This window comes from Clarias gariepinus, chromosome 8, assembly GCF_024256425.1.
Source record: "Clarias gariepinus isolate MV-2021 ecotype Netherlands chromosome 8, CGAR_prim_01v2, whole genome shotgun sequence".
Taxonomy (NCBI): domain Eukaryota; kingdom Metazoa; phylum Chordata; class Actinopteri; order Siluriformes; family Clariidae; genus Clarias; species Clarias gariepinus.
This window is the reverse complement of record NC_071107.1, coordinates 29,969,608-29,982,153: the sequence shown is the minus strand read 5'-3', so window position 1 is coordinate 29,982,153 and position 12,546 is coordinate 29,969,608. Positions and strand designations below refer to the sequence as shown.

The 12,546-nt window shown below is 38.8% G+C and overlaps 1 protein-coding gene across 1 annotated transcript in view; it reads left to right on the top strand.

The window, feature by feature from the left end:
* The window catches only part of dst (dystonin), a 140,766-nt gene that overhangs the window by 10,023 nt on the left and 118,197 nt on the right, over nucleotides 1-12,546 (top strand). Inside the window, exon 4 of the mRNA XM_053502886.1 lies at nucleotides 583-796. Within this exon, the coding sequence (XP_053358861.1) occupies nucleotides 583-796 (214 nt within the window). The remainder of the gene's footprint in view (nucleotides 1-582; nucleotides 797-12,546) is intronic.

Below are 12,546 nucleotides of genomic sequence, written 5' to 3'. Positions count from 1 at the left end.
ATACATCCCATAATAATAAATATAGTCTGTCTGTATCCAGGGAGCGATGACGCGTTATCATGCCACAAGGTCTCGCCTGGTCTTTGCTCTCAGCCTGCGCGCTTCCGCAAAATAAAAAAAAAGCCCACCGAGATCGATCTGGATGAAACCGATTACCGTCCGAATAGGGCGCGGTTTCTGAGTTGCCTTTATAGCGATGATCAGCGGCACGAGCCGCTCGGTTCCTCCAGCTGAAATCTGCACAGCGGTAAGTCTCCGTCTTGTCCTGTCGGGGGAGCCAGACGCACTCAGACGGTGGTTTCTCCACACACACACACACACACACGGCGTGCGCTTTTGTTTTTATATGCTTATGTGACTGTCAGTGAGAGCTCGGTTCAGAGTGCCAGCGAGCAGATGATCTCCTGAAGCGTTTCATTTCCTCCGTGATTTCACCTTCCCCGGGCACAGCAGCGATGGTGAGAGCAGAAAACGCGCCGGTGCGCTGGTGTTATTCATCAATCAGGATGTGGAGTGTTTACTGAGATCTCTCTCTTTTTCTTTCTTTCCTTTTTTTTTTTTTTTTTACCATTGTTTCTACAGAGCTCCGGATCCGGGAACGCGTCCCTGCGTTGCTCAATGTCTTCATCTGTGGATTTCTCGGATGAGGACGACTACAGCGTCAGATCGGGCTGTGTGTCCCCTGCACCCGGAGACACACTTCCGTGGAATTTACCCCGGCACGAGCGCTCCAAGCGCAAAATCCACGGCGGCTCGGTGCTGGATCCGGCTGAGAGAGCCGTGCTCAGGATCGCAGGTCAGAGCTACAGGCTGCTGTGGTGTTTTTCCTTTTTTTCTTCAAATCCCCCCTCCCCTAGACATTTCACAGCTCGCTGCGTAATTACATCCAGGGCTGGGGCAGGCCTGTGTCTGTAAATATATCACCGTCGTCTATTGTTGGCGTGCGCAGATATAACGCTAGATTTGGGCTTTTGATCAGGGTACAGGATGAAAGGCTTGGTTCTGTCTAATTACTTTCATTTTATTTGTGCTTTCTGAGTCATTAATAACCAGGTGTTGGTAAGGCTTTAAAAATCTGCATGGGGTTATTTTTGTTTGTAAACCAATCGCTAAAGGCGAATATATACGTGGACAGTATGTAAATCTACAGCCTTGACGACTTGTCCTTGTATAACCTGAAAGGCCATAATGATGATGATGGTTATCGTTGTCATCCTCCCCATTCTCCTCCTTAAACACAGCACAGCATTGCAAATGATGAAATGATGTGATGACTGACCTAAATATAGTCCTAATCCTAATATAATCAGAAAAATAAAACCTCCTGGTGTGTTCTAAAAAAAGTTTAAAATAAATAATCATATGACAGGACGAAATTAGTAAGGATAATGTAATTTATTCAAAATCATTATAATAATTAGTTCACTGCTAATATATTAATTAGGACTGGTGGAATAATCATATTGCAAGTGAATTGTAAGAAAACACGAATAACAGACATTAATTAATTATACAAAAGACATAGTGTTTCGTTTTCATATATCATAAGATGTATTTGTGTCTAGCTGGAATTATAAGAACATTTATGCTGTGCAGCCAGATGTGTAATAATACACCGATGCTCAAACGTTCAGTGGTCTTGTTTGTGCTACCTGTAAAAGGCGCACAGTTCAACCTGTAAGAGGGATAAAATCCGGCTAGCAGCAGGACCATGAGGATATCGGCTGTCCTTCCAGACACGTGTATGACCAGCAGTTTCTCACACAGTCGCTCAGGGGACGATTTGGGTTTGCCTTAATATGGAGGGGGGGAAACAAATATTTTGCCTTACTATGAGGGTTAGAGAGGATTTGTCAGTAGCTTATCACACACACTGTGTTATAATTGAGCATGACAAAGATGGTCATGATTCTGCGTTGGTGTTGATGTGTCATGATGTGATCTGCGATCATGGAATTATCATACATCATCCCTGAACTGCAATCACGTCCCTGCTGTGGCTGCTTACGTACATTAATAAAGCTTACGCAAAATATGCATTCACATTTTAAACTGCGCGTGAATAGATCGTTTATAAATCTGCGTTTATACTATAAATATAGCTTCATGTAACTTATGTAGTTGTATACATTAATATAGATTTTATATAGCTTATGAGTTGCACATGGCGTGGTATATGATGGAGCGCGCGCACGCCGCTGTGATTTCTCTCCCGACGCCTGAGAGGAAGTCGCTCTGATTGGTCGGTTAATGGATGTGGTGGGCGGGACAAGCACTTGGGGCGTCGCCTTCAGTGAGACACAGCGGCTCGGTCCGGGTCCGGGCGGCAGTCGCTCCTTTATACCTCCAGCAGCCGGGTAAATGGCTCATTACACCCCGGGGCCGTGTGTGCTCGCCACTGAGACGGACTTCCTCCAAGCCTACGAGGACGTACTCGAGAAATATAAAGGTATCATATAAATATATTTTTTGTATCCTGAATGACTTTGTGTACCGAGGGTCGAGTGTGAGGACCTAAAAATAAGCCAGAGCCAGCTCGAGTGTTGACAAGCTCTGTGCTTAAGACTATAGGAAGGCAATTCGTGTGTTAAAATTATTTATATAAATAAAAATAATAATAAATGTGACAAGAATTAGCAAAAAGTTTGGTGTAGTTTTGAGTTTAACCGTCATCCTTTAGAGGCGACCGTTATTTTGTAGTGCGCTCGTGAGATGAATAAAACAATTAAAAAAAACAAAAATGGCGTCAGGACTTTGTTTTAGCTATAAGTGCTTTTACTCTGCAAATAAATTCAGATTGTTGCTCTAAAGCTATCAATGCCTCAACGTGCAGTAATGAAAATACAGTGGGAAGATACAAGACCTGCGTTCAGCACAAGGATAAATATGAAGCCTTTTGTTTGTAGCTCTGTTTTTTATTCACTTTTCCAATATCACATTTTCTTCTATGATATTCAGCTTTTTGTAGTAAATAATTAAATAGGCTACAGATTCCACCATCACATGATATCAGCCGTCACATCCATCACATCAGTTCTGGTTTTATTCGCCTTAGAGGAGACAGTTTTCAGTGCGCTCTCGGTAAAGTACTGCTTCCCTGAGTCCTGTCTATTGTCTGATCTGCACGATTACAGCAGTCTTTTATTTAAGGAATAATATTTATATTTGCATGCATTGAATTCCTGTATACAAACCTGGAAATGGAACATTAATTGTGAGGTGTGGCTGTTGCAGAAACGTGTTTAGTTGCTGTTTGGAAAGCAGACTTCCAGTACAAAGAGCTTGTTAGTGTTTTGTTTGGTTTCTTGACATTTATTTTACAGATTGGCTGTTCTAGTGGTCAGAGCAGATCCTGTGGGCGGGGTTTCATGAAGTGGGCTTAGGTGATAGCGCTAGGTTTTGGCTGTTGATCTGTCTCATCTATCGGATGAGAGGCTTTCATTTTATTTGTGCTTTTAGAGTCAGTAATAACCAGAATATAGTACTTTAGTTACCAGTAAGGCTATAAAGGGCTGCATGGTATATATTTTTATTTAGTAACAATAGGCAAATATAAATCACATTTATAATAATGATCAACATCACGGTGCTTCATGATCAAACCTATCTAATCTGGTAAAAAAATCCAGCTTTATGTACCTTTAAGAGCTACATGCCTAATGTATGACCTCCTGAGACATCCAGCAGGATGACTACTAGTATCCAACACTGGGATTTTCCCTCATATATTGAGTATTATAAGGAATCTGTCAGTAAGGCTTAATTTAGCTTCAGGATTTGTTGGTGTCACTTGATCTATGACATTGTGACCTTTGCTGTCCAAAGGCATATAGACAATTAAAAAAAGAAATTACACATTTCATGACTGTGCTTCACAGAACCCACTTTGAGAACCATGGGTCTGGTGTAAAAATGCACAACAGATAATCTTTTAAGCAACAGGATGTGCATTGGATATCAGTTACTACTGTATGTCTCATTCATTTAAGGCAACGCCACGGCTCATAACTAAAATATCTGCTTGCTTGAAGAACCTGTTTGTCACCTACGATTGCTCCACTTAGGCCAGACTGTATCATACAGTATGTGCCTCAGAGATGGTATCTTACTAACATGCGTTGTCTTTATTCCATTATCATTCTATAGATATTGCTGTTTTTTTTTTTTGCAGGATCTGAAAAGCATGGTTTATGAATAAGTCACTTTGTATTTCATGTAATAATAACGCCATTTATTCAGCTGTGAAAAAGAAGTACTGTTTTATTTTAAACTTTTTTAAGAGACAGTAAGCACTGGTTTTATAGCAGACTGTCACTGCTATTAGGGGTAAAAAGGATGTGCTGTTATGGGAAAATTGTTAATGCTTCGTCTTCACATCAGCTGACATAGAATGTATAAAAAGAACTGGATAAACCCTTTATGATGTAACCCCCAGGTTTTCTGAAGAGTGGATTTGAAGCTCAAATGTGGGAGCTCTGGTCTCACTGACTTGCCAGGATCTCACCACGCCTAAACCCTGATTAATCCATAAATGGGCAAATGTGTGGAAAGAAGGGAGCCTGGCTGTTAGTTGGAACACAACTACTTACCTCAATCACAACAAGCTACCTATTGTAGCTAAAATGCTAAAGTGGCTAATGTTAATTTATACACTAATGTTACTTTGCGTCTGATTAAACTCCATCATCCATAACTGCACGTCACCCATTAGGCACAATTTTATGGGTTACTGTAAATTTAACTGAAAAGTCGCATAAAAAAATCATCTCCATACAGTTGTCATGAATGGAAAATCTAGCTAAGGAGAGCAAAGCCATTTTTTTGTACCAGCCTACAAATGTTATTGCTATTGTGAAGTTGGACAATTTAACTTTGGGTGGTCTGTGGGGATCAACTCATAATTTATCACTGGTCTCCAAGTGGTCTTTTGAGGAACTGCACTTTTCAGCACTTACAAGTAAATTGCATCTCCTCTTAGAAAAACTAATCAGACACCTGTTATTTTATGTGTAGCGTCTGCCACAAATCTTCCTGCGAATTAGTTGATACTATAGAAGTTTCAACATCACATTAATTGATGTTGAGGTATAAATTAACTTTATCCCTTATTAATCTGTCAGTATTGTACAATGAGAGTAATGCTGGTTGTTTAAATGGTTAATACACACACCAATGTATGTAATGATTCACACGCAATTTAAGTCACATGACATTGCATCAGCTTGCATTAGCTTAGAAACTATGACTTATATTTGATTTCATCTTCTTACCAAACTGTTTTTGAGGATTCAGAGAATTATCGTTATTGCGTTTGACATAACAAAATGTTGTAGTAAAACAGTCTGAGCATTAGACTACACACGATTCTAAACAATAACAGAAAATGCATTTAGATACAAATCACATTAAATACGGACACATGCACACAGAAATACTGCACATATTGTATGAAACAGATACAAGATAAATATTTATAGTTAAATATTAATAAGTTGTGTATAATTCTCTTTTCGACTGAGATAAAAGTTCAATCATTTAGCTTTAGGTGAATTAATATTTTGCTTTTGGTGCGCTCACAGTTGTAGCAGTGCTCGGATTGTTCACTTTTAATACAGTTTAACACTATTGTGTTTAAGTGCTATAGGTTTGGTACTCCGGAGGCACACAGTTTATAGAAATCAATGGGCAAAACTGTGTATATTGTTTATTCTGTTGCTGTACATCTTTTTGATATCCAATTTAATAATGTAACTATATATATTGTAAACAAACTATATCTAACTATATACTATACTATGAACACTTCAGTATCATGTTAGATTATATCAGGACATACAGTAAAATTATTAGAAAGGCCTAATGAAGAGTAGACCATTTGGAGCTTAAAGGTGAAAGGGGTCCAGATTAAACAATGGCAGAATAAATGTCCAGTACCATACAGTAGAGAAATACATCAACAGTCATGCAACTGTTCTTCAGATAAAAGAACCTCAGATTCGTTGTGGAGGGGTCCCCCCCCCATACTTACCCAATTCTGTACAGTGTGAGCATGATTAGTTGTAATCTTTTTTTGCTGAATGTAATGGCTCTCATGTTTCTAAGAATGGTAGACATCCTACCTATGTAATTAGGTGTTCAGGTAATTACACAAAAGAATAATACCGAGCTGTTTGTTTGTCAGCCCAAATCCTGCAGCTAGGAACCCAGACATTTTAAAATAAATCGAATGCAAAATGACCGTCGTGGCGTTTTCAGACCACGCACATTGGACATTACTTGGAATGGATTGGGAATGGATTGGACCACAGTGCTCTGACAAAGGCATCTGACATGCGAAGAGGATGAATTACATAAGTCCTTTGTGGCTTTATACAAAGCAGAGCATTGCTCTGAAAGCCCAAGATTTCTTAGCAGGGTGGGCGTGTCTCTCTCTCTGTCTCTCTCTCTCTGTCTCTCTCTCTCTCTCTTTAATATAATTGACTCTGTGTCTTTCATGACATTCCAAGGCTTCTGTTATAAACAACAGTACCAGATTTTGTGCAGGTGTTTGTAAATGGAGCCGTTTCATTGATTCAGTATTTGATTTTGAAGTATGGTGCTGATTGGTAGGGATTGGAATCTACAGGGAGAGATCACCCGATACAACATTATCATGATACCTGCGTACCAATTTGATTTGTGTCGCGATTCTGTAAGTATCATGATTTAATAAATATCTCGATTTAATATAATATTTATTATTATTTTGACAATTCTAAAAAAAACTTAGCAAATAATTTGCTCCTACCACACATGATGCTGTGCTGCCTTCAAATGTGTAAATAGTTTAGAGCACTCCACCTGTATGATAATAGACGAACTGCAACCACTTGTTTACCACTTAAAATGCAAAGATATAAATAATTATAAAATTATTATAAAATAATTTGTGAAAAAACAATTATGTCAGCATGGCGATACACGAATCACCACACAGAAGAGTTGTGATACGTAAATGATTAGTAATAATTGGCATTAATGTAATTACCCAAATTGTCTTGTTTTGCCTTGTTCTGTCTAGTCTTGTTTTGTCTTTAAAGTATATTGTTACAGAAAATACATAGATGATGTATCTGATGCAAGTCTATATTATCTTATACAGGGTGAGATGTGCTAATTGCCAAGGACTGGATGTGCTAATTGACAAGGACAGGAAAGAGCAACATTATAGAAATCAGGACACAGATTTATCTATAGATCCTAGCCAGAGGTAATTGGAAATAAAAAACCTTAAGAGAAACCAACTGTCAAGAAAACCATTGCGGACAGTGTAAACATTTTTAATTGCAGAATGGCTTCCTGAATTTTGCATCTGTCAAATTTGTGAATCTATATTTCAGCCCAGTTTTTATTGCTACAGTTGGTTTGTAACATTCAGTCATTAAATGAAATGTGACTTGATGTTCAGCAACAATTCAGAATAAGCCAGATTTGGATCGTGTTGATTTGTTGATTTGAGGGAAGTGTTGGAAGTGTTTAATACCGTGGAAAGGCCACTGATGTACGCATATATTTTTTTAAAAGTGTGAGGCAAAGAATACTATCAGTAAGTATCCTTACAATTAGCCTGTAATTTTCTCAAAAGACAACAGAAAAAAAACATCCGGACAGATGTGCACCAGTTAAATAGGTAATCAGCCTAAAACTCTTGTGAATTTAATCCCGTCGTGATTAGTCTAAATTGGCCTTAAATCGTATGAACTCAGGTTGAACTGATATTTGTGTGAATTTGTCAAATGAAAAAATAAATAAAAATACCTCACAGCTGACACAGCATCATGGCTCTTAGTTTCGACTCTTTTTGTAGATATGCAAAGCAAAAATTTGATGAAAGGATGTTCAGTCTAAGTCTGTTGTAAATAAGAGTTCCAGTGATCATATGACTGTCTTTAGGATTATAGCAGCATGATTTGGATGATTGTGTTGTGAGAAAATTCACAAGATCAGGTTCTATGTACATTATTATTGGCTTGTTGACAGAAGAAGTAGGGTGTCTGTGAACCGAGGCTAGTATTGCTATCGGTATTGGAGCAGGTATCGGTCTTGACCAGTATCAGGGTAAACTGAGCATAGTACCTAAATGTATCCCTGTAGATGTGTTATCCCTTAGAAGTGTGTGATGTTGACAGACTGGTATCATGCCTGCGATATTTTGCATAACTTGGCTGTAAAAGCTGTCAGATGTTCAGAATCGTTAGTTCAACGGTACGAGAATCAGGTGTCGGGCGTCAGCCGATATCCGACACTCAGACCTTACATATCAGTAAAGGATTAGTTTGCCCGTAAAAAGACGAATTCATCTGTAAAAACTAGATAGATAGAAATAGATTAGAGAAGTCGATGTCTTTCAAACGCTCTCGCTTTATTCTACTCTGCTTTTTTTAACTTTGGTCCTGGCAGATCATGCGCACTGTACTTTTTCTTGCTCTCCCTGCTCACACCCAATGGGTTGAGAACCACTCGAGTACAGTAGAGTGTGAAAGTCTAAACTAACCTCCGTAAATATCTCCCAAACGTGTAACATTAGATTTGTAAAGAGGCCAGGGGTCAGAGATACCTTGGCAAAATATGACTGCCGGACTAGACCTCAGCAGTCACATGGCACCTTGTTTTCTCTTTGCGTTCTAGGAATTTCGATTGTTTTCAGACTGTTGATTAGTTGCTAAGCGACGTCTTCGTTTGATCAGCTGGGAGTTTCTTTTTTTCCTTCTTGTTAGTGTTATAGTGAGTATTCTTGAGAGCCTTCAGGGCTAATGATAATGATCATGAGAAGTATATTTAGTAAATCTTGTCTTGTCTCAGACATGTTTCTTTATTTTTAATCCCAGCTAAATGAAACAAAGTCATTGAATTGAAGTGGCAATCGGTCAGCATGAGGTTTAGCTTCCTTCGCATTTTTAATGCGCCATGCCTTTTTTTACAGAGCAAAAATGTACATTTTGCTAAATTTCTTTTTCATCTCTGTTCAGTGCAATGAAAGCCTGCTCCACACGTCATGGCCACCACGATATACATAAATATATCCAGTCCATGCATGTTAATTGTGCTTTGGCTTAGAAACATGTCTACACCTTTCTGCTGTTTATCATGTTTTTCAGTTCCAAAACAAAACACTGTGTCTCAGCCAAAATAACCCCACAGTGCTGATCCAGTCTTAAAACTGGATAGAAAATATTAATTAATTTTCTTGACCTAAATGTCATTGCACAGCAGCGATATGTTAATATGCCATAGTTTCCATGGTAACAATAGCTTGTAATAATAATATAACATAATAAGATAATAATAATAATAAAAGACCCGCGACCCGACTTTAGATAAGCAGTTGAAGATGGATGGATGCATGGATGGATGGATAATAAAAGACTTGTAATAAATGGATTCAAGACCCTTTGTTGTTAGCCAAGGGGAAAAAAAAAGATCAACATGAGCTTGAATCAGATTTGAAGGCCAATCATACCTGAAAATCTACCAATAAAGTGAATAGGACGTCACAAATCTTATTGTTTGACCTGTATAACCAATAACTAATAAACAAGGAAGAAACACAAGAATGTTGCTCTTGACATTTTTTTTTACAGAAATATCAATAATATTAAGCATAGTGCGAAGGTTAACTTCCTCATTCTCTTGGGTTTCATTTTCTTTTATTGCGGCTCACAAACCAGAGTGAAGCATACTGTCACCTGCTGTATAAGATATAAATGCTGTATCAGTGTAAATGCCCAAATGTACCCGAGAACGGAGATATAATGTGGACGTTGGCCAGCGGGAAAGTGCAGAGGGCGGAGCAATCATTCAACGCCGATTGTGAGAACAGCTTCCTTTTACGAGATAGAGATGAGTCTCCAGTGCCAGTGAGTGGTCGATGAAGTTTTTCGTCATAGGCAGGTTTTTAGGAGTTTCTCACTTACATTGCTGTGTTTTTTCTTAGTAACTTTGAGAAAAGGAAAAAACAGAGGCTATGAGTGTTGGTAGCTGGTGTGATGTAAGTGATAAACAACCTTGTCACTTAGAGAAAGGTGATCAGCTTTGCACAATACAGTATGAATTATTTTCCTATAACACCCTGTCTTGTTAAGTTATTCATGCCATGTATGATATTTTTCACATTAACCCAAGACTATGAATATTTATTCCTGACATCATATGCTTTTTTCCCCAGTTTTATTAGCATTGTGCATGTAGTACGCATGATAAAAAAAATACCTTCTCGATTAGATCAAGATTCTTGTCATTCAACACACAAAGCATGTGTTTCTGCACAGTCACTATCTTTGTGCTGTTCCTCCGCAGAGCCCCACCTCACCTCCTCTGCATCCCTTTACCCCTCCTCCACACATACACACAGCGTCTGGTTCAAACCGTTAGAACAAACAGCCAGCTGACTGTCTGACACATTTACAGTACATCTATGCCTGCAACAAAGGACTTTTATGTGTCCTGTAGGGCAGAATTGAGGACAGGGAGGACTGATTGTGTGTGATTGCTGCATTATACAGCTTAAGTTGTGCTGAGGTTATGTAGAGAGAGGAATGGAGAAGGAGGACAAGGGTGTGGCAGTGCATAGCAAGTCTCCTGATCCAGTCAGATAAAATTTGTGTAGCTTTTAAATTAAGATCAAATCAGTTCAAAAGTAATTAAAAGAACAGTTTAATATGTTAGAATTATATATTGTAAGTGTTTGTTTTCTGAGCTTTATGCAGTGCCAGGACATGGTGAGGTGAGAGACAGGCAAGGTGACAGAGATGCTTCTCACGTTCAGCATTGCAGACAGACACATATTTCTTTCAGAAAGTCTCAGGCGATTGTGTGAAGAATCTTCCATCATTGCTCTCACAGCATAAAAGGAAGAAGTCCACAGCATGAATTGTACTATTCATAATGGACAAGTTTATTCTTAACACTTGTGCAGTCATTTTTATCTTATGTCATCGTTCAGTATTTAGATCAGAGCATCGCCATGTCTCAGCTACCTCCAGCGTTCTTGGTTCAATCCTAAGCTCGTGTTACTGTCTATATGGAGTTTATCGTGTTCTCCTTGTATCTGTATGGGTATTCTTCAGGTTTTCTCATCTACTATTCTCATCTCCCCATGAATGGGAATGTGTGATGTCCTGCAACAACCTGGGTGTGTCTCTGCCTTGTTTTGTCTTAATGATCAGCAGCCCTGACCAGGATAAGGATTTACTGAAATGAATATTTAACTCATAACATAGTTCTTTGAAGTGTCAGACTAAAGTCCCATGTTCTTTTAATATAAATAACGTTAATTTGAATTATTAGTTATATGCATCTGAACTAATAAGAGGGTTTGTAGATACGAGGGAAGTCAGAAAGGTGCAATCTTTGGAGTTTAAAGGGTTAATAGTGAATGTAAAATTTAGGACATGAAATATGACTCAATATAGAGTTGTCTTTTTTTTTTTCTTCTTTTTTTTTTCAAAATCCAAGTGCTTTCACAGATATGTTGCAGTACTGATGTCATTTCCCAAAGTGCTGTCCGGCAGCTGGGTATGGCATGACATCATCTCTTTAACTGGAATTGCTATCAGAAAATGGTAGATAGATGCGCTTTATTCTAATATTCCATCCCCGAATGTAGATGTGTGACAGGCACCTATAATATAATTATACATATTCTTTGCAACAGCTGCAACGGTGGAAAGTATGTTATATGCTGACCAGTTCTTGATTGTGAGATTTGTCTGGCTCGGGGACAAGATTAAATCCCTTTCACAAATCTCAGCTGCAAGCGATTACTCATGGAAAACGGCTGCAACAGGACTGGAATTTTTTAAAATCATGCTTCAGATGAGCAGAACATGCTTCCCTGTATGACAGCAATGAATCGAGCGTGTAAATATTAGTGAATTTTACATATGTGTATATATTGTGTGTGTGTCTGTGTGTTGGGAGGGTGTGTAAATGTACTGGTTGGTAGTCATGGTGACTCGGCCAAGTGTGCATGCCGCTCCCTGCTCTGGACAGTTCAGCTTTGTCTGGATGAGGTCATGTGGTTGCTCACAGGCCCCTCCCCTCCACCCTCACGAATTCAAGCTATTGGCTGACTCGACAGAGCTTCCTCTATTTAATAGACGGAGGATGCTGAGAATCACACCCACTGAGACAGATTCATGCTGCTCTGTCCAGGCCTTAAACTGAAAAACAATGAAATGTCAATGCTTTATTTCTGTAAATCTGTGGGGGTTTTTTTTAGCTCTAGTTAGCGCTATCTTCATCTGCCTGAATTTGTGCATCATTATACTATATGCATGAGTGAAGCTCTTCTTTTGTTCCAGCCTTTTCTGTGTCATTTATATGGCCTTAGATTTCTAATGATGTAAGTGTCCATGGAAAGGAGAGAGCCCGCGTCACATTTCACTTTAGAGTCGACAAGGACTCGGTGAAAAGCAGCATTTAGCAGTTTCCTGCATCTGCTCTACTGGCTCTATTCAGAGTTTTCTTATTAAAGCATTTTACTATTAGTTATTTGTTATGGAGTCT